The sequence below is a fragment of the Micromys minutus genome, assembly GCF_963924665.1.
Source record: "Micromys minutus genome assembly, chromosome: X".
NCBI classification, from domain to species: Eukaryota; Metazoa; Chordata; class Mammalia; order Rodentia; family Muridae; genus Micromys; species Micromys minutus.
In genome coordinates, this window is record NC_137970.1 from 78,480,956 (window position 1) to 78,500,664 (window position 19,709).

At 37.3% G+C, this 19,709-nt stretch overlaps 1 protein-coding gene across 1 annotated transcript; it reads right to left on the reverse strand.

Moving 5' to 3' along the window:
* Nucleotides 1-3,086: 3,086 nt before the first annotated feature.
* Nucleotides 3,087-6,753, reverse strand: SERPINA7 (serpin family A member 7; the record flags this gene model as incomplete). Its single annotated transcript, XM_080910158.1, has 4 exons — nucleotides 3,087-3,290; nucleotides 3,982-4,129; nucleotides 4,921-5,189; nucleotides 6,118-6,753. 4 exons carry the CDS (start codon nucleotides 6,751-6,753, stop codon nucleotides 3,087-3,089), a joined length of 1,257 nt encoding a protein of 418 aa, XP_080766284.1.
* Nucleotides 6,754-19,709: the final 12,956 nt, after the last annotated feature.

The window sequence follows — 19,709 nt, forward strand, 5'->3', positions numbered from 1 at the left end:
ACCATGTGCACTGAAAATATTAGAAGAGAAAGTAGAAAAAATCTTAGAACACATAGACATAGGACAAAAAATTTCCTGAACAGAAAACCAATGGCTCATGCTCTAAGGTCAAATATAGACAAATTGGACTTAATGAGATTGCAAAGTTTCTGTAAGGCTAAGTACACTGTCAAGAAAACAAAATGGCAGCCAACAGATTGGGAAAAGATCTTTACCAACTGCACATCTGATAGAGGCCTAATATCCAAGGTATACAAAGAACTCAAGAAGTTAGACACCAGAGATGATATTCTTTAGATCCATCCATTTGCCTAGGACAGCATATTCTGGCGAGGATGTGGAGAAATAGGAACACTCCTCCACTGTTGGTGGGGTTGTAAGCTGCTACAACCTCTCTGGAAATCAGTCTGTTGGTTCCTCAGAAAATTGGGCATAGTCCTACCTGAAGACACAGCTATTCTACTTCTGGGCATATACTCCAAAGATGCTCCAACATATAATAAGGACACATGCTCCTCAATGTTCATAGCAGCCTTATTTATAATAGCCAGAAGCTGCAAAGAACCCAGATGTCCTCCAGTAGATGAATAGATACAGAATATTTGGTACATTTACACAATGGAGTACTACTCATCTATTAGAGACAATGACTTTATGAAATTCCTATGCAAACTCCAATATTTAAATATTGCTTCTGGCCATGATATTTTATCATGTTAACAGAAAGGTAACACACACACACACATACACACACACATCCTACTGTTTTACTGAATCCATTTAGCGTTGCCAATATACATGTGTTTATAACTACTTGGTGTTAAAGAACATATCAGGAGGTTCATCTTAGAGAAAATAAGTCCTATCTTTCTCAATAGACATTGACTGTACTTCTTCATTAGTGAGTGATGCCTTGTGAAATCCCCCCACCCATGTTGGAATACTGTATTGTTGTTGTCATTATGCACTTCTTGTTAGAAAATCATATTGTTGAGGTTTCATGGGTGTATCATCACTATCATGTCTGTAAGATACTATCCAACAGCAAGTAAAGTGCTGGTCTTCCGACTTGTACAATCCAGCCCCCTTTCCACAATGTTCGCTGAGTCTTTTGTTCATGGGTTGTGTTGCAGATATGTCTGAGTACCCCACATTCACTGTTCCTCTGCATATTAATCCCTTGTGTGTTTCTGTAATAGTATCCATAATTTTCTAAAAGAAACATCTTTGTTGAGGGGACAGATCTACACTTACTTATGTGTATTAGAATAAGTATTACAATATGGGTAGAAATTACATTGTTTGAGGGAAAATGGTATCAGTGTGTCATCTTGGGTCTATGTCCTCTCCATCCAGGAAAGATTATCTAGGTTTACAACATCTGGCATGAATTCCCTTCTATTGAGTTGGACTTAAATATAATTTAACAGCTGCTGATTATTTCAAAGATGAAAGTGCCACTATTGCATCATTACCAGGCTGGTCATTGGTATGTGTCACAGGCATTATAACTGAGTAATACAACTATTTATTGTCTTTCTCCCTTCGCAGCTTGCATAGCATCTCAGATACTATGAGAGCTAGTCCTCAAAGAGAATTTTTCAGGTCAGTTCCAGCTCAATTCCTCTGTGTCTGTTATCTTAAGTGTTCAGTATCTTCAGCAATGGGGTCTTACATTGCATTTCTCATAGGCAACTAAGGGAAGTGGCAGTAGCCTATGTTGTTTGAGTGGTATCTTGCATTTTCACTGCATCTCATAGGAATTGGTAAGGTCCTATTGCCATGGATATTAGTACCATTTATATTCAACACAGGGAAAAACAGAATTTATAGAGTTTATGTACTTTAGTGTAAGTAACAGTACCAGCATTGTAATGTAACTTAAGTGAAACAAAACACCATGTCAAGAATGAACTTTTTCCTATACAATAGTCATTATTCATCTCTGGGGTTCCAATTCCTTATCCACAAAGCCAAAGTATTATTGAACATATATGCACACTTCCTTACAAATGTATCTACTAAGAAAAGAATAAAAACTGATAAATATATTTATTTAGCAAACACATCTTTATATTTATATAGAAACATACCTACATAGTACTTAAATGTTTGTTTCTAATTTTCTATAAGTGAAATATTGGGAGATAGAATTTGGCTACTACATAATTAACTCTCATTGTTATTATCTGTGTTCCAAATTCTAACACAAAGTACTGGAATACATCAAATTGAGATTAAGTCTACTTTGATAGGTGAAGGTAGTATGGCATCCCTAGGCAGTGATTGTTCTGGTGACACAAAATACTATATTTTAATAAGGAATACAGACCAAAAAAAGATACCCAGAAAATTTCCATGAGAGCAAGGAGAAAGATATTTTAAACGGAATATGAAAAATAATATATGTATATATACATATAATAGTATATGATGCAAATGAATTATTCTTTCTTTATAAATAGCTTATTATTTATCACAGTAAGATCTTCTAGTGATGATGTGGGCTTGTGTGAGGAAATTTATTTCACCTGTTTTATTGTTGAATACATGTAGGTTACAAAATCTACATCCCTAGATGAAAGTACTCAGTTTGTGACTTGATATTATAGTAAAAGAAACTTTATTTAAAAAAATATAGCAGTAACCAACATCACAGACTTATTTTGAACAGGTATAAAAAGCAGAGGTTATGGTGAGGCCACTTCATTTGGATGTTCATTGGTCATACTATTGAAATACTGTAATATGAATACTTGACCTATATTGTGACTATTGTCCAAAAGATACATCCAAAGGCATTTGTAATCCTGGACAATATTTCTAGACTTAGCTAAATGATTAGGAGCTTTACAATGATTTACTGACATCATTCTTTTCTTAGTTTTAAATAACAATCATTCATTGACTGTCTGCATGCTTAGTCACAGGATTAGCCTCTTCCATAGTCAATGTACTCCTGAGGAGGTCCACTTTTATCACTTGCACAAAAGAAATAAAGTCCAAGTTCATAGCAAGTACATTAAGGTATACTATATATTTATTTCCTATCATAATATGCACATAGTCAATGACCTCTTACTCAGTTACTCTTTTGTTGGGTTAACAACTTTCCCTAAAAAGAGAACACTTTTGGTCCTTTTCTCCAAAATCATCAGTAAGAATGTTCTATCCAATCGGATAACAGGATGAAGAGGAGCTCTTCCTGGCTGATCCAGAGACCCAGCTTCAGGAGAAGCTCCTTCTTTAGTTCCCTCTTCACCAATGTGTAGCACAGCCTTGTGAAAAACCTGTGGAAGAAGAACAGACACTGAAGGTCCCCTAAAATAGTGGCAACAGTTTTTGGGTAAATTGAAAGTACAGAAAGAAACACATCATATTATAGTGACTGTCCTTGAATATGAATATTACTTTGTTAAGCATGGTGAATGTTTTTTTCTGTGATTTTAAGACAACTTGTTTGGGTAGCATCTCATTATCCGTCACCTTCCAATTCTTTGGTTTCCCTCTTACATTCTCTAGCACTGTATCTTACAATAGTCACTTCTAATCATTAAGACTTTCCATTATATTAATACATAAAGGTTCCAGATGGAAATTATATTTCTTCATTTGTATATGTATTTGGGTGTTTGACCCACATGTATGTCTTTACATAACATGCATGCCTGGTACATTCAGAGACCAGAAGAGGGTGTCAAAATCCCATGAGACTGAAGTTACAAACAGAAATGTAGTGCCATGATGTTGCTAGAAATTGAACTTGGGTCTTTTAAAAAAGCAAGCAGTGCTCTTATCTGCTGAACCATCAATATGACCCCAGAAATTATTGACTCAAAATGACTCTGTTATAATATTGATCTAACAGAATCACACTGCCTCTATAGACATGAGATGCCTTATTGACCAAATGAGATGAGTGAATCATTTTGACACTCCATGTCCTTCCCAGCTCATATAACAACTAATCCACCGACTTACATAGGAAAGTTTTAAACCATTGTCTCCAGTGATTCCAGGGAAGTTAGCACTTTCAGTGAAGGCATCCCTCATACCCATCGTGTGAAGTGTACTTCCAAGGTCATATGTGGCAGAAATGGAAAACTTTGGAACAAACAATTCAACCCATCTGTGTGGAGTAAGAAAATGGCAATAGTACAGCAGTCACCACACTAATCACACTAATCTCCCTTTCTCCCTCTCCTCTATCTCTCTCTCCCTCTCTCCCTCCCTCCCTCCCTCCCTCTCTCTCTCTCTCTCTCTCTCTCTCTCTCTCTCTCTCTCTCTCTCTCTCTCTCTCTCTCACACACACACACACACACAAACAACTCTGCTACTCCTCTGAACATTGACAACCATTAACAGGGCACCAGAACCACAGAAAGTATTGTGGAAGAAGTGGTCTCAGACTCAGAAAATATTTGGCTACAACATATGGTATCCTGACCCCTTATTATTATAAAAATATAGCTCTGTGGTATTGAGCAATGACAGGGGTCTGGTAGCATCAAGATCAAAGGATGGTGTATAAGAACTTCATGGTTTTCTATCTTGTAGTTCTAGTTCATAATAACTGCACTCCACCCCTAACATCAAATATAATTGAACCCAAAGTCTGAATTAGTCCCTAAAATTTATCAGTTTCCTAGTGTACTCACTTTGGGGAATTATCAGAATTTCTATTTTGACAAATATCCATGGTACTACCTGCTTTGGAGTTTTCCCAATATACTTAGATAAAACACTATGGATGTGTCCAGAAAAGTGTCAGACACACAGTATATTGTGGACAGATTTTACCAAATATCATACCATAGCCAGGTGCTTTTAGGTAATTTTCCTACCACTAGATTTCTTAACTTATCCTCACCTCTACTTTTAAGCCCATACTTAGGCCCACATTCCCTCTAAATTGTTTACCCTTTCTGCAGTAAATGGTTCCACTTCTTCAGTGTTTTAGATGACATGGCTGCTTCCACCCATTCTGTGTGTCCCTCCTTCGGAAGGACAAAAAGTGCCAGGGCGTTCTCACTATAGTCCATTTGAAGTACTGTACAATTCAGCTCCACATCCACATAATGATAGTATTGTTCTAGCTGGTGCATCATGGGCACTTGTACTATGGTGCTCTTGTCCACTGAGAAGTTAGAACTCTCTTCTGTTTTAGATACATGAAAAGGATTTGCCCACTGGGCTTAAAACACAGAAAGGGGAGAGATGTTTCTTTGATGCCATTAGTCATTCAGCTAATAATTAAGACTACCTACTCTTAACCAGTTTTCCAAATGACTACAAGTGTTTGACTGGGGATCAGAGAAACAAAGTGGGCTGCCATATTCATCCAGCTACTATATAGGAAAATCAGAAGTTCTTTCCAATGTTGCTGAACCTCAGAGACAGGTTTAGAAACACTATACTTTCTAAATACATCTGAAATAGTATCTCCTTCCATGCAAATACATATGAGTGCCCAGAAAAATAGACGAAATTAGAAAGCACTCTTCTGCCATTTTAAGCATACATAGGTGTGCAGCTGATTCTAAAAATACACTCATTCAAACATAAAATACGTGACCTATAGAACCAAGGCACAGCACTTTCAGAAAGGAGGCCACATGATAGTTGCTATAAGCTTCGGCTTTAGAGTTAGACAGTCTTGCTTGTAAGGGTAAGCACTGAAAATTATCAATGGCATGTTTTTTGTAGCTTAATCTTAGCACATAGTAGGTACTTAACATATAATACAAGGTATTTTTCAGAGTATTCAAATGTACACAAGGAAATAAGGGCAACATTATGCTTAGATAGAAATTCAGATGACTTGCCAAGACCACATTTTCCCATCTCATTAAATATATTGGAAACTGTAATTATTTAACCTGATATGATCAGAATATTCATAACATTGACAACAACATCTCTAAAGGTGTTATCTCCCTAGAAATTTCATGGATTCATACACTGAGTAACATCCTGAAATGATCCAATAAAATGCACAGATAGGGACAATAGTGAAATTCACGGTGGTATGAAGGGCAATGATGTGTGTGAGTGACAAGAAGACCTTAAGTTCTCCCTGCTTCTCTATCTGAACCCTGGAAATTTATGACTTGACACCTTACCTTTGAAATGAACATAGTTCACCAGAATCATGATAATGTTCAGTTTGAGGCCTTGAATTAACCCTACAATTCTCCCTTTGGTTTGCTTCTCCACATAACTGTTGATCTCATGCTGGGCTGCAGAAACATTGGAGAAGTCAGTAGAAAAGACTTCAGTTTCATAGAGGGTCTTGACATCATCCAAAAATTTTTCCAGTGGTTTCAGCTGCTGCCCAATAAAAACTGCATTTCCCATCTGCAATTCCAGTTCATTCTTTGGGAAATTCAATGAACAGATCAAATGCTGGAAGCTCTGTTGTAATTCTGTGACAGGAGTATCTGTGAGGTTAAACCCCAAAACCTCCAGAATCTGCGTTTGGGTGCTAGAGCCAGATCCAAAAGAAAGCATGGCTAAAGCAGCAGATATGCTCACGGGGGAGAAGAAGATGTTCAAATCTGGGTTCTCCACAGAAAGCCTCCGATAGAGACTGAATGCAAAGTCAGCATTGATAGATGGCATCTTATATAGAGTGGCATTTTGTTGGGGTAAATGACAGGTCGTTATTTTGCCTTCAGGGCTGTTATGTGGCACACAATGGATCGTAGCCTGAAGCCCAAATACCAAGAGAAGCATATAGAAGTACACTGACATTCTGGAATGAAGATGATCTACAAAACATGAAGTGAGATAACCATTGGGGAGCATAGTCATATAAAACAGGCTCTGATTCAGAGAAACGTAAGTCACCTACCTTGATTTATAAAACTAAAGCAAGTATTTGATGTCATGTTCAGTGAGGAATGAGTGGTAGTCTCTCTCCTCACTAAAGACATTTCTACTAGGGAAAAGGAGTAGGAGAAATGGTTTTCCTGGGCAACAGAAATACGATGTCATGAATTCATTATCATGTAGTAACAGCATGTGAAAATACTGATACTAATTTAAATTCCTGGGAAAACAAATCACTAGTCATTTGAACGAGAGGCAGTTTTATGAGTGCAAAGACTCATTAGGCAGAACAAGCACTTCCTCTATGTTACATGTGCATTAAAAGTTTGGTACTGTGCATCTGTGCATTTTAAATAGACGTTTTCTTAAGGTAACATTTGTGATATGACAAAATGAGAACAACCCCTATAAGAAATGTCTAGTAAGGGTGGAAGAATAAGTTTATCAAGCCATGAACAAACATAACAAGCCGGCATGCACGAACCTGGGAAATGTAGGGTAGGCACAAGAGTATTTTTCAAACAAGCAGAAAATAAAAGCATAACATTCTGTTTTGGAGACTTCATCATTTCAGCACCAACTGAAGAGTCATTTCCCACTTCTAACAGATCCTATTCCTCAAAAGGATGCATGCCATTTTGGAATTATTAATTCTCTAAGCGTGAAACAATACAAAGGAACAGGGGGCTAGCTGTAGAGACTCAAATATTCGTGGTTAGAATGAATAGATCCCTGGGACCAGTATAAGATCCCTTTCTAACACTTATTTTCTTCATGAGTGGCCACTCCCTAGGTATAAACTGCTATATTATAGAATTCTTCCTGTCTTATTGAATCCTTACTCATCTACCCAGTTGCTGTTTGCCCATGCATATTTCAGCCTCCATTGGGAGATATGTTTCCAAATGTAAACACCTTCTCTCTCAATTCCACAAACCCACTCCTTCATTTTCAATCCATATCTCAATATATTGCATATCAAATGTGCTTGCTTTGTTTTCGTTCTACACTTCTAATGGTCATGATGACCAATGGTTATTGCCTGAATACTTACCAAAAACTTTTCTTTTCACTTCATCTCTATTGACATTTTCTATTGCCTAAGTTTAAGACCCTAATGAATTTATCAGCTCCCAGCAGGACAGATGGCCTCTTATCCTCTCCACCCATCCTTCATTCACTTTTAGGCCAAATCTCCACATTATCACCAGAGTACTCTTCCTATCAAAGCCATTAAGATTGGTTAGAGGATCAGCTATCAGATGAGCACTCTTACCTCCTGAACAAATGCACAGATATTTGGACCTCTGACTTGGTAGCAATGTCCAGTGTTCCCAAGGACAAAAACTACTTACAGCGCATGCCCAGAAAGCCACTTGCATCTCTCAGATACCAACACCTTTCTGTCTTTATAGCATGCCCTCTATTGCAAAACTAGACCATTCCTGGTTATATATTAACCATGCCATGAACTCTGGGATGACATTTACAAAGCTGAGGCACAAAACAAAGGCCATGTGGGAAAAAAGGCTTGGAAATAAGGTTTGTACTTTGAATAAAATTTTAGATAATATTTTGGCTTCTACATATATCCTTCATTCAAAATAATTCTTCCTGTCAATGTTAGGCCATGAGATTACTTTTGAGAAGAGGGTGTATAGACAAGTCTTGGTGATTCTTTCTAATTGGTGCTATCGGGTGGTTTGTGCCTATGTTGAGAACATGCTGTCAAAGCCTAGGTTAAAATGCTCAAAGGAAAACTAGTCATTTCTTCTGATCACTAAACACCACTACTTCTCCCTTCCCAAGGACTCCAAAATATAGTGCAGATGGGGCCAAGAATGTGGAATTAAAACTACTATCGTCTGAGATAAACTGTGTGCTATATACAAAGAAGTAGATGAAACAGAGTTCATTAAGAAACTCCAGTTTAGCCTTGACTCTGTCACTTTCTAGGTATAGTGACACTTGTAAAGTAACTGTGCCTGCTATTTGACAAGACACAAAGTACCTGACTACCCACACAACAGCTACCCTAAGAACTCCATTAAGGATCAATTTGTTAATCAAAGGAATAGGGAATTAACTGTGGCTAGTTCAAGTAAATTCTACATATAGTCTATGGAAGAAGTTGAAATCCAAGATAAATATGAAACACTTTAACTGAAGTCAGTTGGGAAGATACTGGGATGGTGTTAAAAAGGAAGTAAGTTCAGTAAGGGTGACTATACTATTTCACTGTTTCTTTACAATCAAATACAGTAAAGTCCTACACAAAACACCATATTCGGCACTAGGTTTTCATACTTCATCACAGTGGTCTTCATGATTTCATAGCCCAACTGCCCAATCTCAGTTGATCATATCTCACATATAGGATGGCCACTGGTCCCACAGAAAGACCATAACAAACTTGAGTATCCTGATTTTAGTTCAGTTAGAACTCAACCCTGATAATACAGCAATATATTACATTTTTTTCAGGTGCGGTAAGATCCAGTAATCCCTTGGAGAAGACACGAGGTAAGAAAAGAAAATTCCAAACCTGTGCCCTCTGGTGGCATATTTGGACAATGACATAGTTTCAGGTTTTCAATGAAAATTAAATTAAGGAACCAAGTGGGATACACACATACATACACACAAACTCACACACTTATTCATACATATATACATACACACACATACATACATATACATACCTGCCTACTGACATACATACAAAAGTACATGCATACATACATACATACATACATACATTCAGAATACTAGGGAAACAGAGGCAAGAAGATCAAATTATTAATTTTAAGCCAGTGGGTTACAGAATAAGACTGTGTCTTATACAACAGCAGAATACTAAAACAGCCAATTTAAAATATAACCTATTCAAATATACTAACTTGACCCATCCTGAGGAGAGTGGACAATAGCCGAACACCAAGCCTTAGTTCACAAAGTTACCAGTACCTATACACTGACATGATAAAGACAAACCATCCAACATATGAACCTTTAGGAGACACATAGAAATCATCCTGAACTATAAAAAAGTATTGTCCGGAAGCCCATATCACAATGTCTACCTGACCCATTCTGGGAACTCAAAAACTCCTAATTTTTTTTTCATTTCATCAGCAGAAATTGGTTTCTTCTCTTATTTAAATACACAACCCTTACTCCTGTTCTGCTTTCAGCAAACACATTATTTTATAATAATAATAATAATTATTATTATTATTATTATTATTTAATCATTTTTACAGTCCAGTCTTCATCCTCCTCCCAGTCTGCCACCCTGACTGCTCCACATCCCATACTTTATCCCCCCCTACCCTGTCTCCAAAAGGATGGTCCCACCCCCTAGCCCCACCCCAGAAGACCTGTCCACTTCCTGGGGCTTCAAGTGTCTGGAGGGTTAGGTGCATCTTCTCTCACTGAGGCCAGACCAGGCAGTCCTCTGCTGTATATGTGTCATGGGCCTCATATCAGCTGGTGTATGCTGCCTGGTTGGTGGCTCAGTGTCTGAGAGATCTCCGGGATCCAGGTTAGTTGAGACTGCTGGTTTTCCTATGGAGCTGTCCTCCTCCTCAGCTTTTTAAAGCTTCTCGTCCTCCCATTCATCCAGGGATCCCTGGCTTCTGTCCATTGGTTGGGTGCTAGTATCCACATCCTACTCTTCAGCTACTTGTTGGGCCTCTCAGAGGGCAGCCATGCTAGGCTCCTGCCTGCAAGCATACCACAGCATCAGTGATACTGTCAAGCCTTGGGGCCTCCCTTTGAACTGGATCCCAATTTGGGTCTGTCACTTGATCTCTCCTTTTTCTCAGGCTCTTCTCCATTTTTGTCCCTGCAGTTCCTTCAGACAGCAACAATTCTGGGCCTTAGCTTTGGACTGTGAGATGGCAACCCCATTCCTTCACTTGATATCCTGACCCTCCAATGGAGGTCGACTCTACAAGTTCTCCCTCCCCACTGTAGAGCACTTCATCCAAGGTTCCTCCTCTTATAGTTATATTTAGCATAGTTTTAGCATTGTGTTAAACTGGTTTCAATAGCACAGTGAATAGAAAATAACTTAAAAGTGTTAACATATCAATTAATTTACTCAGAACCAAAATTATGTACATTAGTTTTGATATGTGCCATAATTTATTGCCATGTGATACCTTCTGAAATTTATTTTATAAATGTTTGATATTTCCCCAGTTATTTTCATGGTTATACAGTTCTTCCTGGTTTCATTTGATATTTGAGCTCCCAAATAGTCTAAGAGAAAGAGAAAAAGAATGGGATCTCATTCTGTATATAGATACAGAGAAGAAAATGGAGATGGAATGGTAAAATTAGCAAAGCATCTTCCTTCTGCTTTTCTAAGTTTTAAAGGTAAGTAAGAAATGGGACTTTCAGCAAAGGAGAAACAGCTTCATGAGACTAAGGGAAAGACTGTGACTACCGGGAAAAGGGCCTCAGTAGCTTTCACATTTAAAGTTATATAGTTCTTCCAACACTTTTATTTGTGGTTTCTTAATTTTTATTTAATTGACTAACTTTGATAAAAGTGACTTATCAATTCTGATAAAATGAACAATTTTGGAATTTGGTAATTGCCATGCTCAAATGCAGAATCTATTCTTTAACCTCCAGATGCATTCCAAGAAGTTCTACTTGCATACAGTCTAGTATTATATGCCTTGAGCACTTGAGGCTAGAACTTCAGGTTTTTGGCATGCTCACAGTGGTTAGAGTCAATTGTTAAACTTGGTAAATGTTAGATCAGCTGTATGCTAGATCAGCTGTATGCAATAGATATCCTGGAGTATATAAGCAAGCCAAGCGTGAACATGCATTCATTCTTCTGACTGTGGACATAATATGACCAGATGCTTCACTCTCAAGCTTCTTCTGCTTTTCTTCCCTGGCACCAGACACTCAGCTCAATATGAGCTGAATCAACCCTTTTCTCCATTAAGTTGATTTTATCAGAGAACTTTATCATATCAACTGTCTTAATGTACCCACAGTGCTGGTGCTAAACCTACCTCCCAAAGATTTCCAGACTGCATTATCTATGGTATCATGATAAGTTACACAATTTCTTCTGGCTTATCACATAATATCAACATAGACCCACAATCATGACATTCACTGGTCTTACTATATATCCATTTACCTGAAGCAACAAGCCTAATAAAGTGTCAAAGTCATTTTTGAGAAGAGAATTACAGCCAGCCAGAGGAAAATATATTGACGTCTGGCCTCTATGCTCTATATTATAATAATTGATATCAATCATTACCTAAAATATGTTGTCATTTTTCTACCATCTGAGAATCCAGGAATGATAATTAATAAATTTTCTCATCACCCCTTCACTGATCTACTAGAGACACTCTTGAATCCTCTTCCTCTGACAGACATCATCAGCTCTTAATTCAAACAACTAAATGCTCCCAATACAAGGTGCAGCATATTTCAACATAAGTTTGAATAAACAGGAAAGAAATACTATTACATCATTGGAATTGTAGGTATCGAGTATGAAGAAATTCCATTGCTATAAAAAGAAAGCTTTTGTAATATAGGTGTTTCCAAAATGGCTCTTAGCCATGTTCTGGGTTTTTCTTTTTTGGATTTTTTTAAAGCAAATGAAAAATTATAGTTACCCAAGCAGGCCTGCTGATTGCTCAAACAGTTCAGAAATGAATGTTGGGGTCAAGCCAGATAAGGCTGATAAGGAGATGTAAACATATAAAATATAGGCTAGTAGCAAAAAGAAAATAGAATGAGTAAAAGAAAATTAGAATGTTAGTACCAGTATATATGTACATTAATATTAAATATTTAAATATTTTATTTATTTTTTGCATACAAAAGAAAAAAATTTATTGTGCTCAAACAAACAAACAAATGAAACAAACAAACAAACAACATATTCAACTTTAACCAAATAAAAGCACAGGAATAAACTGTGGAGTCCATTCTATTCTGGGCAACTACTCCTGAATATAAGGCTTATCCAGAAGTGACTGAAACAGGAAGGTATTCTTTTCTTTTCTTTTCTTTTTTTGTTTACTTTATTTTACAAAACAAAGATAAATGTACAGATTTTAAACATTTTTGCTTAAAATTATACATTTTGTCAGTACTTTTTTTTCAGATTTTAACATAATTTTTACATAAAACTATATGAATATATTTTTTAGTCAGTACTTGATTTTTTTCAAGGTTTGATAGTATGCCTTGAAAACTTAATAGTTACAATGAGCATAGAGTACATGTAAAACAAAGTGTAACATGGAAATAGTTAAAGTTTTCTTGCTTTGTAAATATATTTTTTTGTTTTGTTTTGTTTTCTTTATTTCTTGGACTTCATACAGTCTGTGAGTTGTTTCTGGGGGAGTGCAAGCCTCTGGGGTTAGCATCCCACTATCAGTGACTGCATATTATATCTGTTCTTTTGTGACTGGGTTATCTCACTCAGGATGATATTCTCTAGATGCATCCATTTTCTTAAGAATTTGGTTAAAATATTTTATTTTTAATTGTACTTACTTACTCAGCATGACAACCAATACACAGAGCTCAATAGGTATCATCCAGAGAGAGAAGAAAGGTCTACCTTGATTTATTCAGGATGCCACAGCAATTTACCATGAATTGAGTTGTTTTAAAACAACAGAAATGTATTTTCAACATTCCACAGGCTGGACAAGCCAATTTTATGGCTCTGAAGACTTTGATATTTGTCCTAATTTTGTTTCTTGTGATGTGATTAAAAAATCATGAGACAAAATAAATTTAAGGGAGAAAGGGCTTACTTAATTTATAATTTCAGATGCTAAGACAAGGGAAGTCCTGCTTGGAAGTCAAGGGACAGAACCTGAGCAGCTAGTCACACCCACAGTGAAGCATTTTGTGTGTGTGTGTGTGTGTGTGTGTGTGTGTGTGTGTGTGCGCGCGCGCGCGCGCACGCACGCGCTTGTATACCCAGCTTATCTTCTCCACTTTTATATAACTCGGAACCCAAAGTCAGGCAATGGTGTTGCTCACAGTGGATAAGGTCTTATTGCATCACCTAATTCAGTCCAGACAATCCCACATGGACATGCCCACAACCTTTTCCAGGTGAATCTTCTGTCAAACTGACATTTAAAACTGACCATCACAGTGTCATATGATAGAATGATTTTTGTTTCATAGATGGTGCCTTCTCCATATGCCTTTGTTGGAGAAGTGATAAAGAAATACAACAAGGCTTATTTTGGATTGGGACTAATTCCATTACTACGGCATCCATAACCTCATCCCATCCTTATGGAATCATCTAATAATACCATCACCTCAAGCAGTAGAAGTTCTTTTCCAAAAACATGTTTTGTGTTTGTGTGTACATGCTTGTAATCATGTGTCATTGCATGTGCATGCATGCATGCATGCATTTGTGAATGTTCCTGTGCAATGTGTGTGTGTGTGTGTGTGTGTGTGTGTGTTTGAGTGTATGTGAGGGAAAGGAGAGGGAGGGAGGGAGAGAGAGATAGAGATAGAGATAGAGAGAGAGAGAGAGAGAGAGAGAGAGAGAGAGAGAGAGAGAAATAAGAAGAAGAAGAAGAAGAAGAAGAAGAAGAAGATGATGATGATGATGAAGAAGATGATGATGATGATTTTGGCCTAGCTTTCTTATTGACCTGGATCACACTGATTAGAGTATCCTGGCTGGCCAGTGAGCTCTGGGGAAGCTATCTGTGTAGGTGTCACCCTGCCAGCCACCTGCAGTGGGACTGTGAGCATGCACCACCATTGCACAACTTTTCCACATTATTTCTAGGGATCAAATTCAGGTCTTCATGCTTATACAGTAAGCACTTTACTTGAAGCCGCAAGGGCATAGGATTTCAACCTAAGATTTGAGAGAAACACAAACACACTAACCAAAGCAGGGACTTGGTATCTTCTTTTATAAAAAGGTTTCACATGTTTTGAGTTACATGTGGCAAAACATAGAAAAATTATTTTGCCTTTTCATTATTTAAAAGTTAAATATATACACATTAACAACTAAGGTGACCATTTTGTTCTATGTGAAATTTGTAAAATGTTCTGTTGGCTGGTTTTGGCAACTTGACACAAATCTTGACATATCTGGAAAGAGAAAAATTTAATTGATAAAATGCCTCTATGGGATTGTCCCCTGCAGGGCATTTTCTTGATTAATGACTGATATGGAAGGGCCCAGATCACAGTGGGCAGTACCACCCTTGAGCTAGTGTTCCTGAGTTGCAAAAGAAAGCAGGCTGAGGAAGTTATGAGGAGCAAGGTAGCAAGAAGCATTCTTCCATTGTCTCTCCTTCAGTTTTTGCTTTCAGTTTCCCACCCTGACTTTCTTCAGTAATGGAGTATAAGCTGTAAGATGAAATAAGCTGTTTCCTCCAAGAGCTGCTTTTGGTCACAGTGCTTCCTTATTAGCAATAGAAATCCTAATTAACATGACAGATGTCAGTTTGGCTAAGATCAACAACATGTCCCAGATGTTTCTCATTAAGATTGTTCAAAACAGAAATGTTCTAAACTTCTGAAAGCAGAAGGATGATGTAGTTCTGGAGTCCTCCATTTCCTCTGATGTTTCACTTTGTTGTCAGTGGTTGTAGCCCCCATCATGCCTCTGTTGTAAGACCCTGAGGAGTCTTAGCTCAGGAGCACAACCCACAGAACACAATTAGATGATACACTGCTGCAGTGGCAAGAGGTTTCTATTCCATGTACATGGGGTTACTCATTCTCGCAGGGAGAACCAACCCAGAAGTCAAAGAGCGCACATCTTTTATACTTTTTTGTAAGGGGGTAGACTACTATTTTATCATTGGTCAGCAGTATACTTTTCAGAAAGAGGAGAGGAAGGGGGGACAAAAGGGGGGAGAACCTTTGGCAGTAAGGTTTTTGACAATTTGCATTCTCCTTGAAATTCAATACAGGGAGGGGTAGGGGAGCTGTTCCTAAAGCAGTCATTTTTGTTTTGTCTTAACTCAGCTTGATCAGTATGGCTTGACCTGTGCAATAAAACTTTGTTTTTACATTTTCAGAACCTTGTTTATATATTTCAAAGCTTTGAGGGGTTTTGTCCTTGTTTTGTTTCTCAGAAATGGCTGATTAGAGCATGAGTTAATTATGACATGCATCAGGACCCTATCTAGGACTTTCTAGAGGGTCAAGTCGTTATCAGTCAGTATATTCTGTATTTTTCTTTTTGAGAATTACTCTGGGCCATTGTTTTTATTTGTCAGGCACTGGCAGGACCTTATAGCCTTGGGATGACTGGAAAGTCTCTGAGGCTGACTTTAACCATTTCTGTGTCTTTAGGGTCTTATATTCCAAGAATGGGATATTTTGGAAAAATCTCAGCGCCCCCAAAACCTTATTTTTTTACATCACCTCTAGCTCCATGAGTCCTCTAACTTTTGATTCTTTCATTTTTGTTCCAAGTTTAAGAAGTTATAACAAGATTAACATTTTTCCTACTGAATGTCCCATTTAGTGTGGCATCGAATCTGTATACCTAGGGAGGTGCAAAATCCCTGTAAGAGAGTTTCCATCCTGCTTTCAATTTCCATTTTCCCTTTCATGTCTCTCTTCTTTGTCCCATACTCTGCAAGTTGAGGCTGGCAGTGTGCTCCAACAAGAAGGCAACATATCAGAATCATTTACTAATGCCCTACATTAGAGTGTAATCAAATATCTACTGAAAATCCTTTTTTCCAGAGAGGAAGTTTCTTAGTCTCCCCAGTATCTGCATAGAAAAGAAGCACAAATTTCTCTAATGAATACTGTATATGGGAAAATGGATTCCTCCAAATGCCAAATTAGAGACTTCACTCTGGAGGCCTAAGAAACTAATAATGAGTAGCCTTAAGCAAATATATGAGCCAAAAGCATCAGGGGTTCAATAAAGCATGAAATCCAAGATTGGCATTCTTCAAAATCAAATAAAAATTTAGCATACTAATATAAGAAGAAATTTCATAATTGTGCTCATATTAAAGCTCCATGTCAAAATTTAGTTGTATAAAGTGTTACATAAAATTACCTACAGAAAATGTATATAAAAGTCATATAATAAGGAAATTCTATTTTTAGACTTGAATCCCATTGCCAAGATATTGCATTATGTAGATAATATAATTATCTCAATTTTAAAAGAACTAAAAAACGAACTACTTTTTACCAAACATATAGGTAAGGGATATTTAACCTGTTGAATTATACATGTATATACATACCAAAATGCAAAATGTGTTTCTGTGCCTACTACCTTAAATGTTTCTCAAAGCAAATTTTAAAGAGAAACTAGGGAATCAAGTTGTTAATTATAAAACTAATCTCTGGGAACAATGAACAATACACCAAAAGTCACATATGAGAACTCAGGATAAAACCAACTTTACATCTCAGAGTGAAGTTTTTGTTGTTGGTCTAGAAGTTTTCAACAATTCCTTCCATAGCCAAACCAAAAAGTTATGAGGACTACTGTGTTCTATGTTAGGATGGGATGAGAAGCAAAATTTAAAGTAATGAAGGAGATTCATTGGTATTTTCTGAAATCTAATATTTCTGAAGCTGTTTTTAATGGTAGAACTTTATTTTAAAAATAATCTGTTATATGAAACTGTTTTTTATAAATAATGTGCCTTTGAGGTCTCCACAATTTTAAGAAATACTTTACATTAAGGTCATGGCCAAATTGATAGTCTTACTTTGTTTGCTGGAAAATATGTTAAACTGTCACCAGGACCAGTAGCCAAAGGCAAGTGTTGAGAAAAGTAAAAACCTTTAATGAAGATGGTAGAGACCTGAAAGGGGGAGAAAATTGATGTCTCAGTTACTCCTTTTTCAAGATCTGGGTGAAGTACTAGAGTTTTGTAAATGAACCAGTACAGGGGCAACATGCAGAAAATCCAAATTTTTCAGATACCTTGAGTTGGGCAGTCTGGAGTTTTATAGTGATCAAGCTATTATAGTCTTAATAATAGTTTATTTTTCTCTTGAAGTCAAGCATTTCTGCAATGCAGAAGAAAGGCTGAATTCTCAGAATGAGACAGGAAAAGAAACTATGTAACTCTGGCTTGCCTACAACTCACTATGTAGACAAGAATGGGCTCAGTCTCAACAGAGACCCATCTATCTCTACTTCCCAAGAACTGATGTTAAAGGCCTATGTGCTGCAGGGCTTATAGCTCTGCTTTAATTTTTTTCTTCAACATACTCTTAATTCCTGTATTTCAACTTTACATGCTTTTAAAATAAATGTTTAATAACTTTAAAATAGCTCTAAATTTTTAATTTATTTTTCTGAGATGTTAATAAAACCACTAAGATCTGGCTTCTATACTATTTTTAATGTCTCTTTCCAGGTTGATGTGATTTTGATCTTCTTAGATCAACAGAAAACCCATCACACCGGCTTATGCCAAGAACTGTAAGTGAATATACACTTAAGACAATGTAATAAGAAGAACACTTTTAGACTATTCTGGTATACAACAGTTTTCATTAGTGCCCAGAAATAATGGTTTATCAGTGCATCAAGCAGTGCTACATCAAGGATACTCATAACCCAAAAATGACCATCACATGATACTTTGATGTTTAAGGGATAAATCATGAATGTTCCAAGATCATACCCACTAGGTTAGCTTGACTTTTCACCTATACAAATACATATTTCTATTTGGAAAATAATGCTTAAAACAAACTTGGAGAAATGCAGGTCATTTTCAAATGTAGCTTTTGGTAAAGAAACTTCTGTCAGTGATTTCCTACAGCCAAGCCAAACTGTAATATGGGAGACTCAGAGATCATAATAGTTCCAGTAACTTCCTGGATAATTAATCCCAAACAAAAACCCAATTGAGTCTGAGGACTGAAGCTGATTAGTGCAAAAATGACCCATGGGTGCACAGTGACTCACAGAAAGCCTTCTGAGACAGAGGGTTCCAGCCTGTGGATCATGCACATTGTTGAACATGATTTTGAGAAAAGAGCCCCAATCTGAGATAGCAAACATGGACATGTTCCAGAGTCAATCAGAGGCACCTGAAAGTGGTGCTTACATGAGGAGAGGATCAAGAATCGCTAGAGTAGCTGAATAAAAGACATTTCCAGAGAAGAGCCAGGAGGATGGGTCATTTTGTCTGGGACCCATTAATAGTTCATATGAATGAAGTGCTGGGGCACAGTTGATCTTTCCAAGATGCATCTTCTATAATCATGAGATAATGTTTCTCTAAGCCTGCTGGTCTGGTGATCTCAGAATGATTCCACTTATTGTCTGGATCTAGTGGTACAGGTAGTTCTGGGAGACTGATGTAAAAAGACTTGTACAAGGAAGTCATGACATGGACTTCTCCTTTTCTGCTCTGCAGCCCAGAATTACTTTTTTCAAAGCCAGAAAAATTCATGAGTATTGTAAGTGTGGCAAATATATTATCAGTTACTTCACATTTATGGGCTTTCAAAGACAATTGCAAAACCTGTCACATTGAAGCAGGGCGAGGAATATTCCGGTAGCCGCTCTTCCATGCACTTCCCTACAATGGAAATATTGTTAACTAAAAATCTGTGGATAACACCACTTACTGTCTCTCCACTTGATCATATCCTACAGTTTTTTCCCATGGACTACTTTTGGGTGAGCCTTTCTGATGCTTTCATCCACACCCTTCCAAATCACCCAGAAAATTGGGTACATTGAAGGAATCAATATGGGGAGCGAAGGAGCTCCTGAGATGGGAATAGCAGGACACGGTGTAATGAACATGGAAAAGGAAAGATCAGGAAGAGAGCCTTTAACTGGGAAGAGGGATAGAAGATAACACAGAGGGATGTGG